The following is a 21994-nucleotide window of genomic DNA, read 5'->3' as shown; positions in this document are numbered from 1 at the left end:
CTTTCTATTGTCCGAGCTTTCTAGATTATTAGTTTTACAATCAGAAAAAAAGGTTGGTTAAAAGCATCTGGATCTGGGGCGCCTGGGTGGCTCAGTCGGTTGGGCGTCCGACTTCGGCTCAGGTCACGATCTCGCGGTCCGTGAGTTCGAGCTCCGCATCGGGCTCTGTGCTGACAGCTTGGAGCCTGGAGCCTGTTTCGGATTCTGTGTCTCCCTTTCTCTAACCCTCCCCCGTTCATGCTCTGTCTCTCTCTGTCTCAAAAATGAATACACGTTAAAAAAAAAAAAAAAAAGCATCTGCATCAAGTCTGCAAGATAGCCACGGGGCTGCTGTTGTGAAGAGCCCCAGCAGAAATCAGAGCAGAAAGAGAAACAAACAAACAAAAAACAAAACCGTAGCATGAATGCAGTGGTGCTAGAATTGCAGGGTTGGTCGGCCTAAACCCACCCCCCCCCCCCGGACATCTCAGACCCATTCTGGGAGGTACCAGCATCTGTGGAATTGCCACCATTGAGTCTGTTCATAAAGCCTAAAGAGCAGGCAGCAAAACTCACTCCTGGCCGGCACCTTTGCCTGATGAGACTCAAGATTCACAAAGACAAGGAAGTTCATTTTAGGGGGGAAAAAACTGTAAGCCATTCACGTGCACCAATAGCTTTGTACTTTGCCAAAAACTCACAGGGAAAGCTCCTAGAATTGTCACAGGCGGCCGAATGAAGACATCTGCCGAGCAGAGACAGCTGGCCAGAAACTTAATAAGACACCAGACCATGTTACAAAGAGAATATAGAGTCTTGCTATGGAAAAATAATAGTGTTTGTGTGCATTAATGAGCAGGAACTGACTGAAGCATCAAAGGCATAAGGAGGCAATTTGGTTTGTGGAATAATAATAGAATCCATGAAAAAACTGTTCACCCACATTCCCAGCTGAGGTCAGAGAAACCAGCGCTCTGCCTTCCTGTTTCAGCTGTCATAAGGAAACAAGTGTCCTTTCTGTGGTCTAGGAAGTGCTGCATTTTTTGCACTTTTGTGCTTTTGGTTGGTGATTTTGTTGTTAAAACAGCTCCCAAGCATAGTGCTGAAGCGCTGTCTAGTGTTCTGAGAGCAAGAAGGCTGGGGTGTGCCTTGTGGAGATAATAAATGTGTTGGATAAGCTTCCTTCAGGTGTGGGTTAGAGGGCTATCAGTTGTGAGTTCAATGTTAATGGGACAATATATATATTAAATAAGGTTGTCTTAAACAGAAACACACATACAGAAAAGATATGTATTGATCGATGGGTGAAAATGTAACCAGAGACTCTCAGGAACCCCATCCTGTATTTCCCCAGACCAATGAGTCACCATTTGCTAATTCACTGTTCATGGCAACTTTACAGAACATAACTACTATGAATAATGAGAGCCGACTATATTATCATTTCAACAATTTTTAAAATATTTTTAATATTTACTTATTTTTGAGAGAGACGGACAGAGTGCGAGCGGGGGAGGAGAGAGAGACGCACACACAGAATCTAAAGTAAGCTCCAGGCTCTGAGCTGTCAGCAAAGAGCCCGAGGCGAGGCTTGAAACCACAAACCACGAGATCATGACCGAGCTGAACCGACTAAGCCACCCAGGCACCCTATCATTTCAACAATTAACATAAAAATGATTAATGAGATATATTGCATTATTTTTTGTGTGCTAAGACTTCAAAATTTGATATGTGTTTTGCACTTAGAGCACATCTCCTCATGTTTAAAGGGCTTGTGGTCACATGTAGCAAATAGCTACTGTACTAGCCCAAGCAGATCTAGCCTATGACTCCACAAAGAAATTGAAACCATCAGACAGAGCTCCCCAACCATTACCAAGACCCTTCATGGAGCTCTGGACCCCATCCCTCCCTCTCTCCAGGGAAGTTGCCCTTTCATCAGGGCCCTTCCTTCCTGTATCTCTCCGTTGGCTATTAACCTTCAGCATATAAATGTGCTTGTCTTCCCAATTTAAGAAACAAATAATAAAATGAGGGATCTTATGTGTCCCTCAGCCTTTGTATGTACTTCTGAGTCAGAATTCTCTCCCTGCTTGTATTATTTGTTCATTCATCTACCTTCTCACTGGATTAACCTTAGGACAGAGATCATTTTCTACCACATTTTATTCAATCAATAAATATTTACTAGATCCAAGATGCTCTAGGCACCCAGAATCTGTGATAAGGCCCCGAGGATACTGTGATGAGAAAAAACAGGCATGTCCCAAACCTAAATAAATCTTACAGACTAATGGGTGAGTCAGATGATATTCAGATAAGCCCTCAAATAAATGCATAATCACAAGCCGTGATAAGTATTAGGAAGGAATACACAGGGTTTTGTGAACTTGTAACAAGGAGACCTGTTCTACTCTCATCAGACTTCTCTGAAGAAGGATCATTGAGCTAAGTCAGAATTAGTCCCCCAGAGTCCAAATGCAGCTCACAAAAATTAAATCTTCAAGATGGCATGGAGTTTATTTCATCACTGAGTCTCCAGCATCCTAAATCAGCACCTGGCATACAGTAGGTCCTCAATAAATATGTGTGAGTGAATGGATGAACTATGCAAAAGAGGAGACACAAGGGAGGAAGGAGGGAGACCAAGAGCACTCCAATTCTATAAGAATTGCAAAGACCCTGTTGTAGAGGGGACATGATGCACTCAAGGGACTTAAAGGCAGTATGGAAGGACAAAGAGAATAGGGAAGAGGATGGGATGAGAATTGGGGAGAGGATAGAGACAGGAAGGAGCAATACCATAAATACATCCCTGGCCACCTTAGAGATTTTATTCTTCACCTAAAGAGACACAGATTTTTAAGAGAGGAGGAAGGATAGGAAATGACATGACGAGATTTGGCTTCAATGTGGAGTGAGGTGGAGGGCTGGGCACACATGTGTGAGGCCAGGAGTCCGTCAAGAAATGATATTATTATAGTTGTTTGGACTCACGGTGACTGAAGATGGGTGGGGGAAAGTGAATGGATTTGAGAAATATTTAAATGTTAAAATCAACAGGATTTGAAGTCACTGGATAAGACAAGTAACAGAGAGAGATGGAGAGAGGTGTCATGGACGATCACTTAGTGTCTGTTAAGTGGAGCCATTCTCTGAGAGCAAAACCCAGAAATAACAACAGTTGTGGGGACGAGTCACAGGTTTTTGGACATGCTTGGTTTGAAAGACTCTTGAGCCAGTCAAGCAGAAATGTAGAGAAGGTTGTGCTATGAGGTTTGGAATTCAGAGAAGCCTGGGGTGGAGATATCAACTGGAAAGTAATGGTTATTGAGGCCCAGTATCCGGCAGGTGATAGGAGTTTAATAAATATTTGTTGAATTAACGAATGACTGGGGATTACTAAGGGTTAGTTTTATTAGGACATGTAGAGGTTGTAGTAACTTGAGACTTAGCAATATCTAAATATATCTCTAAACTTCTATTTTTCATCAGAGACTAATATACAAATAATTTAAATAACATTTAATCTCCTCCAAGTCTATCACATTATTTTTGTTGTGGCTTATTTTTAATTCTATTTCTTGGCTTTTAATGGTTTAATGGCAACACTTGAGACAACAGCTATATTGAAGATAGCGTCTTGGTTAGTATTACACGTCAGTTTTTCAAACCATGTAAGCAAGATAAAGAATCTTAGAAGACACTTTTTTCCAGTGATAATTTTTTTACTTTTTGCTCTGTTCTTGTGGCACATGCAATTCTCTAACAAAAATTAATAAGGAGTCTCATTATTCCATGTACATAAATCATATTTAGGCTCAGATACCATCCGAAAGAGCAAATACAAATAAAGTGCCTGGAAAAAGTTGAGTCTTAACAAATGTTTATTAAACTGAATTGAGTTGAGAGGTCACAAGTATTGTCCTTTGCTGTTCCGTTTACTTGTTTCTTCCCTTTTATCCTGTAGCCAAACCCTTCCCCTCCCCCATCAAACATTCTAGTGTGTTTTACAAATGTCCTAAAATGTGTATTTGTTGTTTTGTGCAGATACATCTTTTCTCTCAAAAAATTTTGAACAAATTAATGAATTTTAAAATTTGCACAACATTGACCACTTAATTATTACATGTTGCTTTGTTTCACATAAGTAAAGACATAAGCACAATCTCCCTTCTCCTTTTTTTTTTTTTTTTTTTTTATAAATGCTTATTTATTTTTGAGAGACAGAGCATGAGCTGGGGAGGGGCAGAGAAAGAGGGAATCACAGAATCCAAAGCAGGCTCCGGGCTCCAAGCTGTCAGCACAGAGCCCAATGCATGGCTCGAACTCGTGAACTGCAAGATCATGACCTGAGCTGAAGTCGGACGCTCAACAACTGAGCCACCCAGGAGCCCCTCTCCCTTCTCCTTTTTTAAAAAAAAAAGGATTGCATGCCTACTTTAAAAACTATCCGAATCACATATATTTTTCTTCTTTTTTTGTCTTTTTGAATGTATTTTTTATTTCTGTAATTGTGGTTACGTATACATAACATAATATATACCATTTTGGCTCCGTGCTGCTTGTAGAGGCTCCTTAAAGATTCTCTCTCCCCATCTCTGCCCTGCTCCCCTGCTCATGCTCTCCCTCTGTCTTTAAAACAGAAAAAATAAAACATTTACCATTTGAACAACTTTTAAGTACATGGTTGAACAATATTAAGTACAATCACATTACTGTGTGATTATGATCACCATCAATCTCCAGAACTTTTTCATCTCAAACTCTGTCCCCGTTAGACACTGTCTCCCTTGCGAACCCTGCAAATACCATTCTACTTTCTGTCTTTATGAACAAAAGTTCTTAATTTCGATGAAGTCCAATGTATTTATTTCATTGCCTGTGCTTTTGATGTCATATCCAAGAAACTATTGCCAAAGCTAACGTCATGAAGATTTTCCCTTATGTTTTTTTGCCTTATATTTTCTTCTAAGAATTTTATAGCATTAAGATATATTTTTATTTGTATAAACAGAATTATGTTATATGTCTCATTCTGTTTGTTTTCCACTCAGTGTTATATTTTTAACATTTATCCATGCTCCTACATGAAAATTGAATCTGTTGCTTCTAACTATGGCACAGTCCTCCCTCAGTGTTTACCCTGACCGTTTATCACTTACTCTCCTTGAAGGACTTCAGATGCCTCTATAATCTGCTACCAAAGCCCTTAGATGTGTCGCTTAAGGGTCTATAATGAGATTTTCCAGGGGCGACTCCAGAGAGGAATGGCTGGGCCCTAGGGCGTCCATAAGCTTAGCTGCACTGAGTAGTGTACCATTTCCTGGATGGCTGTTCCAGTCTGCTTTTCCACCAGCAAGGCAGAGGGACCCCTAACCTCACACCCTTGCTGAAGGTGGACATCATCCAGCTCCCTGATTAATTCCTCATTAATGGGCACAAAGTGACGTTTCATTATTTTATTCTCATTGCTCTTATTAATAATGTTTGAACATCTTTCCGTGTGTTTATTAGCTCAAAGAGTTTCCTCTTCTGTAAACTGCTTTGTCTATATTTTGCCTGTTTTTTTCTGTTGGAGTATTTTGTTGTTGATACGCACAGGTTCCTTGTGTATTCTGGTTACTAGTCCCTTGTCAGATTAGACATAATGTCTACAGATTAGACATAGACACCCTTTTGTGTCATGCGTGATCCATGGGACCACAAATGTTTTATTGTCACCTTATTATATTTAGTAATTCTAAATTTTAAAAATGCATCACCTTGCCATACAATAAAAATTGTATGTTGCCTGTTCTGTCCCTTCAATTAAATTAATTCACATGAGTGATGCACTTAGAACAATCTGGTATATGGTCAGCACTCAACGTATGTTACTGTTGTCATCACATATTAAATCAAATTTATGTTTCTTGAGGGGAATTGTCTCACATGACCTACCTAGCATAATTGCCTTAGGATACATTCAAATGATTGAAAATTTAGGTGACTATGAATTTTTTTAACTTTTTTTAAAGTTTATTTATTTTCAGAGAGAGAGAGAGAGAATTCCAAGCAGGCCCCACACTGTCAGCACAGAGCCCCACGTGGGGCTCATCTCACCAACTGTGAGATCGTGACCTGACCCGAAATCTAGAGTGAGACACTTAATCGACTGAGCCACCCAGAATCCCCACTGAACTGTTTATCAGGAAAGATGATTCAGTTATTTAGTAAATTTATTAGAAGACAAGAATAAATAAGGGAGACACAGTCCACTGTTTTAACTCATGTATCATCTTTAGGGCTTTGAGGGTTAGCTATGGCACAGAAATCATAGCATCTTTCAACTTTTAAGAAAGAATTATACCCTGTGGCATAGTTTCAGCCCCTCTGTTCCATTGCATTTATCTCTCTGCTTCTCCACTTTCGGCGCACTGGTGACCCCTTACTTCCTTATTCCAGGTACTGAGAATCACTTTCTTGTCAAAAAAAAAAAAAAAAAAGAAAAGAAAAAAGAAAACAAGAGCTCACAGGTAATATGACCCTTTCCTCACTTTAAATTCCCCATCCCTGGTAAATGCTGTCATAGTTCAATTCCTAGAAACACGGACTTTCACGAAGGACTGAAGTGTCCCCAAGAAAAGTCCCCTCTGTCATCTCCACAAGGACCCTCAGCCCTTCTGCAGAGCTGCACCTTCGCCTCCTGGTCATGACTCTGAACTTGCTCATTGCCCTTGCCCCGCCCCCCATCATGATCAGAACACCCTGTATCATGCAAATGGGCGGGATGGTGCACCAAGAGAATTACAGACATTTGCAGGTGGTGTCTGTGTAACACGACAAGGCTTTTCACCCAAAGCTTCTGTTCAGAGCATCCTATTGAAGACTTGGACAGGTTTGTGCACAGAATAGTTTTTTACATATTTTTTCAAAAACGTGCTTCAGTCGATTAAATATAATTAGGCAAATGCATTGATTATGATGTCAGGAAGGCATTTTCTAGCTAGATTTCCCGTTCCTACAACTCCTGAGATACTCTGATTAACTATGAGAGTGCTATCTGAAATTACACATTTAGTCAGCAGACATTAACGTGTATCTGTTCCCTTTATGTTTGGAGAATGGGGTCATATGGAAGCGAGAGGTTTTCTTGCACAAGTAGTTGAACAGCTTTCATGTAAACAATAATTATTTCCTAATTCTTTTCCATATTTCTCATTAATACCATATTGCCTAACAAAGTTTTAGCCACAAATATTAGGAGGAAGCTGATTCTATCCCACAGCAAATGCAGTGGGATGCCCTTCACATCAGCCATTCCCCTTAAGGTTGCCACATGTAACCACTCCCCCAGAAGTATTTTACTTTGTGCATTTTAATCCAAAAAAAGAAACTGCTCTTAGCAGCTAACTAGGGGTGTTGTTGCTTTTAAAAATGCTGTCAGGTGTTTTCTTTTTCCAGTTTAGAACACTGTTACCTTATGAATCAAAACATGAAAGAAAGGGTCCAACGTTAGCAGTGAACTTTGTTTTCATACATTGAGTTTGTTTTCTTAGCGGTTTTGTAAACTTTGGCCATCTGTCGCTGAGCTGCGAGGACCACATATTTTCTTTGCAAGTGAAGAAGGATGCAATACATTTCACCACCATATGCGTAAGACCAACTATCTACAGAACTAGAACAATGGATCAGAGTCAAGCTGGAGTCAAAAAGCTAACATTTCAGCCATTTTCCTGACAGTATTTCTGCAAACATCTTCACACTATGTTATTTGTACCGTGTCGTTAAGGACTGAATGTGTATGACACCCTAAAATTCATATGTTGAAACCCTAACTCCCAGTGTTGATGGTATTTGAAGATGGGTCTTTTGGGTGGTAATTAGATAAGATCATGAGGGTTGGGCCCCATGGTGGGATTAGTGCCCTTATAAGAAGAGGAAGAGACACCAGAGCTGTCTCTCTCTCTCTCTCTCTCTCTCTCTGCCATGTGAGAACCAAGCAAGACGTCTGCCATCTACAAGCCAGGAAACAGGCTCTCACCAGGAAGAAAATCTGTAGGCACCTCCATTTGGTTGGGCTTTCCAAGCTCCAGAACTGTGAGAAATAAATATCTGTTGTTCTAGCCATCCAGACTGTTGGATTTTGTTCTAGCAGCCCAAGCTGACTAAGACACATGTGATTGGTGATAACCATGGGGACTGAACAGATACATTCAGCATTTCTTTAATGTAAATTTTTATTCAATATTTCTTGGGCTACTTTTCCTCCACTCTGCATATGAAGTCCTATACTGAGGAGAAGACAAAACCAAACGAATCTATCTGGCTGACTGATTGGAGCCTCTGGAATCTTGTGCTGACCATAGGAAATACTATTTGGAAGAATATAAAATGTATCTTCATAATTTACAACCTCCCCTTTTATGGAAAATGATCTCAACTCCCCCCCCCCCTTTTTTTAGTATATTTATTTATTTGGTGGGGGGAGAGAGGGAGAGAGAGAGAGAATCCCAGGCAGGCTCTGCACTGGCAGCACAGAGCCTGTTGTGCGGTTCGAACTCATGAACCATTGGACCATGACCTGAGCCAAAGTCAGAGGCTTAACTGACTGAACCACACAGGTGCTCCGAAATGCCCTCAACTCTTTTGAGAAAAAGAAACAGAGAAAGAGAGAAAGAGAGAGAGAGAGAGAGAGGGAGTGGAGGAGGGGGAGGGGCAGAGAGAGAGGAAGACACAGAATCCAAAGCATGTTCCAGGCTCTGAGCAGTCACCACAGAGCCCGACATGGGGCTTGAACTCACGAACCATGAGGTCATGACCTGAGCCGAAGGCTGACATTTAACTGACTGAGCCACTCAGCACCCCAAAATGATCTCAACTCTTAATTCGTAACAGTGTTGGCAACCTAAGTATATCACCCATGCTCTCCCAGCTTAAACGAGTGTCTGCCTTTTCAAAGATGCTTTTACCTGGAGGAATGGATGGATGGTAGAATTCCATCAACCAGAAAGAATAAGCTGGTGGGCAGCTCTAGTTGGGGCTTTCTTCAGGAGAGAATGGGCACCGCACCACCCAGAGTGTGAGCACCTCTTACATTTCTCATCCCGTGGCCGCATTCAAGGGACCCCAGCTCTCATGGGCTCGGGTAACACCATCTCTTCTCTTTGCCAGTTCTATCTGCTCTATTCTCTTAAAGTTGGGTTTCCGGATGATCTTGTTGCAGACCTACTGGGTAATGCTGATATAAATAATTTTAAAACACTGTATGTATGAACTGGGAGATTTCTTTTTTTTTTTTTTTTTTTTTTTTTTGCCAATACAACAATAAAGCAAGGTTAATTGTTTGAACTGGGAGATTTGGAATTTTACATATACGCCTCTCCCCAAAAACTTTAGAAAAAGCTCATTGATTTTTATCCATTTTTGTGTCCCTCAAAATAACTTCAGATAGTCTCTTATGCCCACATGACTATATATGGCACCGACTTGAAGTAAAATGACAGATTAAAAGATACCAAATGGTCAAAGCACCTGAGTGGCTCAGTTGGTTAAGCATCCGACTTTGGCTCAGGTCATGATCTCATGGTTTATGAGTTCAAGCCCCTGGTTGGGCTCTGTGCTGGTGGTGCAGAGCCTGCTTGGGATTCTCTCTTTCCACCCCCCCACCCCCCCACCCCCCCGTCCTCTCTCTGCCCCTTTCCAACTTGTGCACACGCGCTCTCTCACATCCTCTGTGATGGTCACGAGAGGTACCACTCGGTTCTCAGGGCTGCTGGGGGCTGGCTGGAGCCAGGCTGGGACCTGCAGAGGAGATGGTAAAAACTGCCTCGGGTGCCCAGAGCAGCCCACAGGGACAAAAGGCAGGCCAAAACCAATCTGAGCGAGGGTAATGGACATCTGTCCACTCTGCTTGGGGTTAGTGATGGCTGGCGTGGAACAAGCAGAAGTCTGGTCCAATCTCAGTGGGCAACGCAGCGTATGTTCCAGGCTCTGTATCCACGCAGCCGTCAAAGCCGGAAGGTCCGCTGGTGGTGAAGCGTGATACTGTGTAGTCCTTAGCAAAACCTTTTGGATACTTTTCAAGGTGTGCTAGCTATTCTGTTGGCCTCCCCAGATCCACTGTCTCTCCCCTACTGTATGCCCCAGGAAGCTGGCCTTTCCGGACTGCATCTCCCAGCTCCTGGCCCTTGAGATCCGCACCGGTTCGGCAAGAGGTGCTGGCAGGAGATAAGAGGGGTGGATGAAAGAATCAGGGCATTTCTTCACTGTTTCTTGCTCCAGTCATAGTCTGCCTTCTTCCTTTATTACAGCTCCAGCCAGTGGCCCCTCCAGGACTCCTGGGCTCTACAAACACAGTTTCTCTTCCTTTCTCTTCAAGCTGTTGTGTGGTAACCACTTCCTGCTAACCCTAGTTCCCTGAGGGCTCACCCTGCCTCCTTAGCTTCCTCACCCTTTGCACTTCTATAAATAGTCACTCTGCGGTTAAATTCTTTCCAGTGGAATCCTACTTGCTAGAACCCTGACTGATACCTTCCTATCTCTTTATTCCTATATACTCTTACATTTGTTTTGTATAGTTTTATAACATAAGCCATTTTAACTTCCCACTAAAAGAAAAAAAAGCATAAAACACTGATAGGAGTTCACCTTACAAAAGGTAGGAATTCAGGGAGAAAGGAAATGTAAACATAAGAAAGAAACTGTATTAGAGTTCTCTATAGAGACAGAACCGATAGGAACTAGGTAGATAGACAAGGGAGAGAGAAGCAGAGAGAGAAAGAAAGAAAGAAAGAGAGAGAGATTTATTACAAGGAATTGGCTCATGCAATTGTGAAGGCTGGCAAGTCCGAAATCTGCAGTGTGGGCCAGCAGACTAAAGACCCAGGAAAGCTGATGGTACAAATAGAGTTTAAAGGCAGTCTGCCGGAGAATTCCCCCTTGCCCGGAGGATATTATTCTTTTTGTTCTACTCGTGTGTTCGTCTGATTGGATGAGGCCAACTCACAATATGGTGGACAATCTGCTATATTTAAAGTTCACTGATTTAAATGTTAATCTCATCCAAAAACACCCTCCAAGTAACATAAAATCAACCATCACAGGAACCTAGATAATTGAAAAACTATATAGAAACCCTCAATGATCAGGAAGTAATTAGACCAGTTAAAAACTATTTTTAGTGTTTTTCCTATGTATCGAATTCTAAATTTAGCTAGCAGTTTCCTCTGCTTTTGAACACATGTGGGACACATTTTTTTTTCTTGATCATTTCATTTATTCAGACACATAGAAAAGAAGTGCTATTCATCTGGATACAATGAAACATAAAGATAAACATTTACAAAACAACATATCTAATGGGTTTTTTTGTGCCACTTAAATAGCTCAACCTCTAGTGCCTCTTGACATTCACTAGGCCCCTGGCTCTGGAGTGACTGTCATTGTCCCCACCACGCGCACACACACACACACACACACACACTGGAGGGCTCGTGTGTGTCTGAAATAGATATAGATATAGATATAAATATATAATAGATATAAAATATATATTATGTAAAATATAAATATATAAAAAATATAATATATAAAATATAGATATTTTTTAGACACAAACAAATATACACATATATATATATATATATATTTAGCAGCGTGTGGGTGTCAGGGTCCAGTACCTGGAACACGCTATCCTGTGAGGTTTTGGGCAAATGAAATGTGCTCTTGCAAGCTTTCTACACATCTAGGGAAACATACGTTTTATTCCCTGAGTTCATGGCTGAGATAAGGCCCAATAGTTTTAATCTTTGTAATCAGAATGGGCAAGAACGTGTTTTTAACCTTCCGAATCAAAAGTTCTTTTGTTTCATAGGCACAAAACGACAATTCCAAAAAAAATATGTATGAAGAAATGAATCACTCGTGTAGAAAAACTATTTTATGAGACTCTGGTGTGTGTTGTGGGGGGAGGGGCCAGGGGATGAGAATCTTCATTTAAAAGAGATAAAATGACCCAATCTTAAGGATCTAAATATGCACAAAAATCTCTTCCTCAATGCTTTGTCCACAGCATTAGGTCTCATTCAGACAAATGAAACGGTAGCTTCATTTTTGTTTAATAGGACTCAGAATGCGGCTCAATTCCTTGTGTCATTTTCACACCCAAAGCACTGTTCCACTGAGAGGCAAAGCATTTCTTCCATTAATATGGATCTTGGGGGCGCCTGGGTGGCGCAGTCGGTTAAGCGTCCGACTTCAGCCAGGTCACGATCTCGCGGTCCGTGAGTTCGAGCCCCGCGTCAGGCTCTGGGCGGATGGCTCGGAGCCTGGAGCCTGTTTCCGATTCTGTGTCTCCCTCTCTCTCTGCCCCTCCCCCGTTCATGCTCTGTCTCTCTCTGTCCCAAAAATAATAAACGTTAAAAAAAATTAAAAAAAAATATATGGATCTTGATGTTGTCATAATACTTTTTATCAAGGAAACATTTTAATTTTGTGTCCTGAGAGCTCTTTTATACCAGAGCCCACAGGACAGTGGGCAGGAAATTCCACAGTAACTCCCTGAGGAATTGCACTCCAAGAAAGATGCACATCAAGAAAGAAAGATGCACTCCAAATGTGAAACGGTGCAGCCACTGTGCAAAACGGCATGGAGCTTCCTCAAAAAAATTAAAAATAGAATTACCACATGATCCAGCAATTCCACCTCTGGGTTTGTATGCACAATAATTGAAAGCAGGGTCTTGAAAAGATATTTCTACACTCACGTTCATAGCAGCGTGATTCTCGATAGATAAAAGGTAGAATCAACACAAGGGTCCATTTATGGATGAATGGATAACAAAAGCAGTCTGTCCAAACAGTGGAATATGACTCAGCCTTAAAAAGGAAGAAAATCCTGACACAGGCTACAACATGCATGGATCTTGAGGACATTGTGCTAAGTGAAATAAGCCAAGCACGAAAAGACAAGTATTGTGTGATTCCACTCACATGAGTTACCTAGAGTGGTCAAGTTCATAGGGACAGAAAGTGGAAGGGAGGTTACCAGGGGCTAGGAGGAGGGGATTGGAAGTTAGCGTTTATTGGGTACAGAATCTCAGTTGGAGGTAATGAAAAAGTTCTGGAAATAGATAGTGGTGATGATTGCACAACATCATAAATGCACTTAGTGCCACTGAACTCTACATTTAAAAATAAGTAAAATGATAACTTCTATGTTACATATATTTTGCCACACACAAAAAAGATGCTCCAAGGTGACCCCTACCTATTCCTGCCCATAAGAGAAACTGCTGGTACATTTACCTCAAACACACTCACACACACACACACACACACACACACGTGCACACGCACACATGTATATATGTATGTACGTATATATTTTTTTCAATGATAAATTGGACTCGGTGGGCCCCCCATTAAGGGATCCCACTTCATATGACCAAACTTGAGTTATTTGTAAACTGTGTAGAGTTTTCATGCTAATGTATAGTATGATTTTAGTCATCCTCAGTTAGTGCTATCATTGTCCTCAGAAAATTGTAAGTAAAGACCCTTCTGGTTTCATAAGGAGAAGATATTGGGACAAGGTCATGACCAATTCACTCAAGATTCTGTGCCCAGGTTTGGCAGTCCAGACTTGTACCCTTACACAAAGATGCCCTAGGCACATTTCCTTCTGTCTGTGAGTACTACACATTTCAACAGTAATTAGCAAATACACACACACACACACACACACACACACACAAAAGCAGACAACAACAAAAACAAACAAGAAACTGCTAGAGATTGACACTGAACAACAACAAAAGTTAAAACAATATAATAGCAAACTACCCCGTACAGTCTTATTTTGTAAGATTGATTTTATAAGTAGTTCCATTAAGGATATTGGCTGTATTTAGAAATAATATTTTCATGTTCCAGTTCACTGGCACTGAAGACAATAGCCATATGCATATATGCACTGTTAAATAGATGCAAGAAGAAGATTTGATCGTTCCATTTCTCAACAGCCTGTTTATACAACTCTGCGAAGACAAAAATCCAAGAAGTAATAGGCCCTCTGCTCCAAATACAATTTTAATGAGCCATAGCAAATTTGAGAACCAAATCTTTCAATTGTGTCCAATTCAGCTGCCTGTTTACAGACACACTCTGTTAGTTCCCTAAAACAAACTTTTCTGCTATATGAAGTCATTATCCTTAACACAGGAAGCAACTATTTGTTAGTTATGGTTTGGAACCCTCTATTAATAACATAATATCATGAAAAATGTTTTCTAGTAGGTGGGGAAGAAAATCCATCCAATAGAACAAAATACTTGTCTGCTCTCATCAGTAGTTTATCAGTGTAATCCAGAAATTCATTGACAGATACAATTCTGAGCATTTATTTTCCATTTGTATCTTTTTAGAAATTTTTGACACATCTGAATTTCTTTTAGGCTTAATTACATTTCTCTGTCATCGCTGGAGTGCATGTTTTAGGTAAGCCGCTGAATCAACTTCTTTGCCCTTCAAGTATATTTTGATCTGATTTAAAACGAAGCAGCACTGACTACACAGACGACATAGTAACTCAAGTCAGTCAGTAAATCAACTCGGCTGAGTTCAGTTGTTGGGCTCCATATACCCAGCGATTACTCAAATGGCATGGGTACGGCCATTGAACTTGATGATGCTAAAACCAGAAAATTATTCCTAGTAAGCTGAAGTCAGGGTTCATTTTGTTTTATTTTCCCCACGTCTCCCTTATAAATGACTCTTCCCCCAATCTGAAAACTGGACCCACCTTCACAATAAATGTTTTGATCATCACGGTAACAACCAGCCTTGGGCCCCCACCATGAATATCCCTGTAGGAGTGTGGGTGTCATCCTGTCGTTTCTGAGTTCTTCAAACAATTACCTCAAAACGGAATACATGGCTGGTACTTAAATCGGTGGTTTAAAATCCCATCGGTAGAATATTCCTCAACATCATGCTCCGGTTTGCCGTCTATGTTCTCTTAGAGGTTTTTAGTTTGTCACTTGGTCAAGAATCCTGTTTAAGGGTACTTGGGCTATACAATGCAGCATTTCAGAATGACTTCATATGCCTCGTTATTTTACATTAATAGATGTGTGTTGAGCACTTTAGGGCACCAGGCACCATAGCGGGCTTTGGGGATTTACAGTGACAAAAATAGACCTGGCTCTGCCCTTATGGAACTGCTAGACCCAGAGAGGAGACACAGCCCTCACGAAGGGCAAAAGTGATATTCAGAGGCTCACCCTCTGGGAGGCAATAAACAAGGTCCTGTCTTCATTCAAAATTTTCCTCAGTGAAGAATAGATATAATTTCTTTGATCTATGATCCTGTATAATTAAAATATCTACACGAGTGCAAAGGAAATGACAGCCGAACTCTTCAAGTTATACTCCCCCTCCCCCAAGAATCCAAAACTCCTCATTTCCTTGACTTCAAATATCCTTGTCACTCATCCTGGGTGCAGTGCTTCTCATGAGAGGAGCCAGCACTTTAGTTCCATAACTCAGAATATCAAAACTCTCCTGAAAAAGATTCACATGTAGCTGTACAGAGAAATGTGCTTGTATGTATCTAGAAGCTGAAACAGGAACATCATGTTCCCCATCCTCAGACCTGTCCAATCTGAAGGGGTGGAGCCTGGGCCCCTGCCCTAACTCCTATAGGCCAAGGAGTCGGAGCCCTTGAGCATCCTCCTGGGCAGCCTATCCCCTACCGGCCGCTCTTATATTTCCTTGAATAAAGTTGGTGGGGTGAAATATTGCTGGAGTTTCATGGCAGCAGTATGTATAGAACGAGTATGAAAGAAATCCGGAAGGAGGGAGACAGGAAGGAAGGAAGTCACAAAGTGATGGAAGCCAAAAGGAGAAACCTAAGCCAAGGTGAGGAGACCAGAAGGTCAAAATGCACGACTGTAGGAGAGATGCAGGATTACATGGTAAAAACTTCTTCCTTCTCCACATCCCATCCACTGAAGCCTACCACCACAGGGTCATTCCTGTGGTCAACCTACCTGCAATAACCCCAATAATCCTCACTACAGCCCCAGGCAGGAAGCAAGGACTAGAGAGCCCTGTGCTGGACACAGAGGAAATACTCAGCAAGCGTTTGTTGAATCAGTAGTTTCAATAAAATGTCGCACCAACTGTGATGGGGCACAGAACTCCACGGACGGTCACGGGTTCAAGAGATCAGAGCGTCCTTGAGGGCACCGTCCCCCTCCTCCCTTTTCCTCTGATTAGCACAGATGGCAGGAGCCAGTGGTGGCTGAATGAATCGACAAATATATGAATAAATTCAAACAAACCAACAAAAAAGATCCCCATAGACAAATCAGATTCTGTTTCAAAGCTTTATTTCGCAATTTCTAATTACAAAAATTCAAACTTCTTTCCTTAAGGCAGGCTTCCACTCTGATGATGTTGCCATTGCTGAACCTGAATAAAACATTACAAGCTCTTTCTTTTTAAAAGAAAATTTGAATTTAATCTGTTAAACAGAACCAGCTTTCAGTAGATTTTTCTCATCTCCTCCCCTGCTGCTATATATCCTGTGTCCACGGAGGATGAAAAGGGGAAAAATTCATTTGAAAGCAAATTCTTGGCGTAAAAGAAAAAATATATAAAGAAGGCTTAATGTTTTTGCCCAACTTGTTTTTGGGATAGCTGGTGGAATTGATTTTTTTTTTTCATTTTCTATAAACACTCTTATGTTTCCGTATAGTTTTATCCCCTGCAATCAGAAGTATCACGATGCTCTTTACCAATTATACAGCAAAGACATTATATCAGCATGTAATGCCACAGACTGTGACAATTCAAAGTTAAATAGCAGCTTACCATACTGAAAAGTATAACAGGAAGGAAAGACACTGACAAGTGAGCTCATCTGGCTTATTATAGACACCACGGCTTCAAAGTTTCCATTCTATAGCAACAGCAGGAGCAACTATATGCTGATATAATGGGATGCACACACAGCAAACAAGAACCTTAAAAGTTCCAGTGCTTGTGGGCAAACCCAAGTTTCATTTCTTTGTAGCTGAGCCAGTTCAGCATGGACTCGGCCTTCTCCCCAAATGTCCTCTGAGGTCGTCATACCCTGTTAATTTCTTTCTAATATTACATTAATGAATCAGAGGCCGGCAAGTAGCCAAATTTCCAAAACTCATTACAAATGTTTGCTGCCGATGGTGATAGTGCAGGTCCTGTTTGCCGCTCATATGGTTTCTGGCCTCTGGAAGCACGGAAATGCACTCATCAGAGGGAAAGTTTTGATTTCCACACGTGGCTGATCTGCGGGGTGGGAGTGGGATTCCCACTCATTCTATCACTGGCCTATATTCTTCAAAATATGCTTATGTGCTTCACAGACTCTTCGCACTTTACAGTGTGATGCTCTCTCATTTGTTAGCTGATTTCTGTCAACTTCTGGCACATTCTAGAGAATCTAATCTCTTTGGCACTGGACTCACATGGTTGGATGGAATATTTGAATAGACAATATCTGGAGGAAAAGAAGCCAATGCTTCCGAGCACCTGCAATATGCTGGATTCATGGCCAGATACTCTCCATACACAAACCACAAAGCAGGTGTCACTGGTCCTCTGTATGGGAGAAAGCCTGAGACTTCAAGAAACTGAGTCAACAGGGCCACCTGGGTGGCCCAGTCAGTTAAGTGTCTGACTCTTGGTTTGGGCTCAAGTCAAGGTCTCACAGTTTTGTGAGTTCGAGCCCCACATCGGGCTCCACACTGACAACATGGAGCTTGCTTGGAATTCTCTGTCTTCCGCTCTCTCTGCCCCTTCCCCACTTGTGCTGTCTCTGTCTCTTTCAAAATAAATAAATAGACTTAAAAAAGAAAAAGAAACTGAGTCAACATTCCACAAAATATGGTCCATGGGGTTCATAGATCAGAATTCCCTTGAACGTTCTACAGTGCAGATCCCTGGGCCCCACAGAAAAAAACACTTAATCAAAATACCTGGCAAGGAACCTTGGACTCTAAACTTTAGCCCAGTGAATCTAACGTATTATTGGGCAGGAGGGTCACTTGCCCAAGGTCATCCTGCCGGGAGGGAGGAAGCAGAGGCAGAATTCCCACTTAAGTTTGTAGAGACCACAGTCTGTATCTTTGCGGTGCCTGAGCCCCCTTCTAGCTCTTACATTCTCAAATTTTATTAATACAACCAACTTACGATATTCTAGTAATAATAATGATATTAGCTTTTTATTGAGTGTTTGCTATGTTCCAGGACTAGAGTTGTATATTTAACATGCATTATCTCCGTACTCACAACACTCTGTTGGGGTCAGTATTATAACTATTATTATTATTATTATTATTATTATTTCCTTTTTATGTATGTGGAAACTGAGACTTGGAGAAATTATTTTAACCTATATCTATCTGAGGCAGAGGAGGTGCTAAACATTGGGTAGAGATACTTGATCTAGTCAAAAACAAGGCAGAAGCCCTATGGCTTCTGCAGGGAATACCATGCAAATCGGTGGGAGAGCATCCACAAACCCCTCAGAACATACTGATTTTCTATCTGCCCCACTATCTCAAAGTTGTTACCTTAAATACTTGTTTGTTGTTTGTGCTGGTTGAATACTGAGGACTGTTATTGGTATTCTCCAAGTGTTACAGAGTAACAGAGAGAATTATGGAGCCCCAACTCCAATCTGAAAGGATTCACAAGTGATCATGGTACCCTAACAAGTAAAAAACTGAACAAATTGGGGCACCTGGGTGGCGCAGTCGGTTAAGCGTCCGACTTCAGCTCAGGTCACAATCTCGCGGTCCGTGAGTTCGAGCCCCGCGTCGGGCTCTGGGCTGATGGCTCAGAGCCTGGAGCCTGTTTCCGATTCTGTGTCTCCCTCTCTCTCTCTGCCCCTCCCCCGTTCATGCTCTGTCTCTCTCTGTCTCAAAAATAAATAAACGTTAAAAAAAAAAATTAAAAAAAAAAACTGAACAAATTAAAATCAGCAACTCTTGTTAGATTTGTCAGAAAATTGGGGGCATAAGACAAACTACTGCCCCCTAAACTAGAGACAGATGGGTAGATACAGAGAGGCATATCTGGAGCAGGGAAGCTGTTTACTGGAGCAGAAGCCTACTGGTAGAAATCCCTAAGGGAACCAGTAGCAGGATAGGAAAACCTGAACTATAATTAACAAATTGCTGGAAGTTCACAGTGGACAAGTCTGAAAGACAAAATCTCCAGGGAGGGCTCAGTTTTAGGGGGATTTGCCCACATTTCTGTAAGTTTCACCTCCAGGAGCTCTACCAGGTTCTCACACTGAATACTGAAGAAAATTCCTTTTGAGCTTCCCACTGGAGAGGGAAAAGGTAAACATTTTGAAATACACCAGAGCATTCTCTTCTTAACAAGGTCTACCCTCAGGAGAAACTATTTTACCAGAGCCTAATCTATTGGGTTCTTATCAGAATCTAACTGACTCAGGGGTTAGGAAATAACCAACTCTAGCTCCCTCTAGCCATCTTGTCCCATCTAAGATGGGATGGGAATGGGGTGGGGAATCAGGTACTGAAAAGCACTTTCGATGTTCACAGTCCAGAAGCAGAGTCTCACTAAAAGACTGAGACCCAATCACATGATTATAGAAACCTTCCCCTCCCCCACACCTCACCACTACATTACTGGCAGCCAATTCACAAAAGTCTCTTTTACCCTGTACATCAACAAAATTTTTCAACAAAAAATTACAAGGCATACTAAAAGGAAGGCAACAGTTTGAAGGGACAAGGCAAGCATCAGAACCAGACTCAGATATGACAGAAGTATTGGAGCTGTGTTGCCCACAAAGATCTCTTCTCACATCTGAACTCCTGAGACCCCATCATTTAAATCTTTCATCTGGTATCTACCACAAACTGCATTAAATTCCAGTTACCTTCTTACCTGTGTCTACAGCCCCTTAACTAGAGTTTAATGACAGAACAAGTGTTTGTGGGTGATCTGAAAATGCCCGCAAATGCAATAAGGCACCAACCCCCAACATCCCCAGAAGCCCTGAAAGCTTTCTTTTACTTCCCAGTGACCATAAGTAACTGGTGAGAGAGTATTACAAGCAGCGTTAATGAGGGTAGAGCCAACGTAAGCTCATGGAAGACTAATCAGTCCCGAGGAGGCCAGTTTGTATCAGCGATTGTCTGTTGTCCCTTTCTGTACATTGGTTTCTTCACTTCCCACAGTGGCCCTACCTAGATTTCCTAGCCCATTTGTCTGTCCATGCACTGTTTGTGTGGTCCTGCCATTTATAGCAGGTGCTTGCCTTCATCTTATGTTTCACTTGTCAGTGTCTCCTACATCCGGGTGCCCTACCATTTGCTGCCACAGGCCTCTACTTCATGTCATTCTATTCTGTTGGCTTCAGTCTTCCCATCCCCAGACATCCATGCTGCTGACTGTGAAATTTTATTACCTTTAAAATTACACATATGTACACCCACAGGCAGAGACCCATTAGTTTAAACACCCATTAGTTTTTTTTTTTTTTAAGTCATTTTCTGTTTGTTTGGACAGATCATTTGAGCACGTAGGGTAATTCGGTATTGCAAGTCTAAAATCCAGTTCAAAGACCTTGTCCTCCAAGCCCTTATCCTGATGGAGGTGCTGGTTTCTGAGGTGACCTTCACTTTAAGAATTTTTGTATTTATATATATTTCCTTACCATACTTTTGTTAGTTTGTTTGCTTGTTCAAAATACAATTACCAAAGGCCAAAAAAAAAAAAATATATACAACTACCATTTTATTTTTTAAATGCATATAATTAGCATGTCATTAAAATGGTGATAGTAGCTATCGAAAGGTAGAGTTACCAGTGACTTTTTTCCTCTTTATATTTTTAAACTCTCCCTACTCATGTAAGTGTAGACCCATCAGATTCATAAAAATGATAAAAATCCAAAACCTAGGATTGAAAGGCATAACGCTCCTATGGCTGCTAAGTACAGACTCAGTTTTAACAATATCTCCTTAGGTTCTGACAGAGGATGGTTCTTAAAGGCTTATTCTTTGAGGACAGATCAAGGTGAAATGTTTCATCATAACGTCACTGCATATTCCAGTCATCAAGCTCCAGTCTCGCCCAGATGGCAAGGCCATGCACGGTTCATACATCGTGTTCTATCACACGCCCCCGGAAGCCTAGGCTTCTTCTCTTGGGTTTGGCTGTCACATGAGCCATCCCTACAATTAAGAGGAGTTGCCCATCTCTGCTGGGCGATGAAATCCCTATTAGAATTCCAAAATACTTGGCCGGGCTTCAGTAAATTTGCCAGCAATACCCAGTTTCACACATTTCAATCTGAGGCATTTAGAAACCGAGAAGTCACTGGCCCTTCTCTTAAAGAAGGAAGAGAAGTAAGCAAACACTCACGTGATGCTGACTTGCTCTGAGTTCCGACAGCGGCACCAATGAGGCCAGGAGCACAGGGCTGGGCATCGGGGATGTGATCGGCAATCTCAACTAACCCCTCTTGGCCCAGCATCATGCTCTGACTCACTTCGGCAGTCTCCCGGCCCTGGGCACCCACAGTGCGATTATTTGTTAAAAGCATTGCTGTCACTTCCCTCCCATAGCTCTTTGGCATCCACTCAGTCCTGCAGGACTCCATTAATTGCACTTTTTTTTCTGAGTCCCTGTAAATTCATCCCTAAATGTGATTCTTTTATATTCAGATACATAAACAGCATACCTAAGCTCTGCCAAAAGGCAATTTCTCTTCAGTGCACAACTGTGGCTCACTGACCCATGGACTTGCCTTCTTGCACTGTAATTTTTAAGTATCATATTCAACCCTGTCTTTTACCCGGGGACCCATGGGGCCTCTTCTTCAGAGCTGCCTCGGGTTGCCCGGCTTCCTCCTACCAGCATTTGGCTTTCTGATCAGTTACGCCTGTGTCCTGATGGGGCATGGGGAGGGGGTGGCAGTGAGCCAGCTGTTACTGTCATTGTC

General features: G+C 41.7%; 1 protein-coding gene across 1 annotated transcript in view; it reads right to left on the bottom strand.

Moving 5' to 3' along the window:
• The window catches only part of KL (klotho), a 104922-nt gene that overhangs the window by 70581 nt on the left and 12347 nt on the right, over positions 1-21994 (bottom strand). The window contains exons 5-6 of the mRNA XM_040447940.1: positions 10102-10184; positions 9672-9893 (exon numbers count right to left, since the gene is read on the bottom strand). Coding sequence (XP_040303874.1) covers positions 9672-9893; positions 10102-10184 — 305 coding nt within the window. The remainder of the gene's footprint in view (positions 1-9671; positions 9894-10101; positions 10185-21994) is intronic.

The sequence above is a fragment of the Herpailurus yagouaroundi genome, unplaced genomic scaffold (genome assembly GCF_014898765.1).
Source record: "Herpailurus yagouaroundi ecotype Mexico unplaced genomic scaffold, PumYag 197, whole genome shotgun sequence".
In the NCBI taxonomy this organism is placed as follows: Eukaryota; Metazoa; Chordata; class Mammalia; order Carnivora; family Felidae; genus Herpailurus; species Herpailurus yagouaroundi.
The sequence above is the reverse complement of the archived record's forward strand: the minus strand, read 5'-3'. Positions and strand labels throughout refer to the sequence as shown.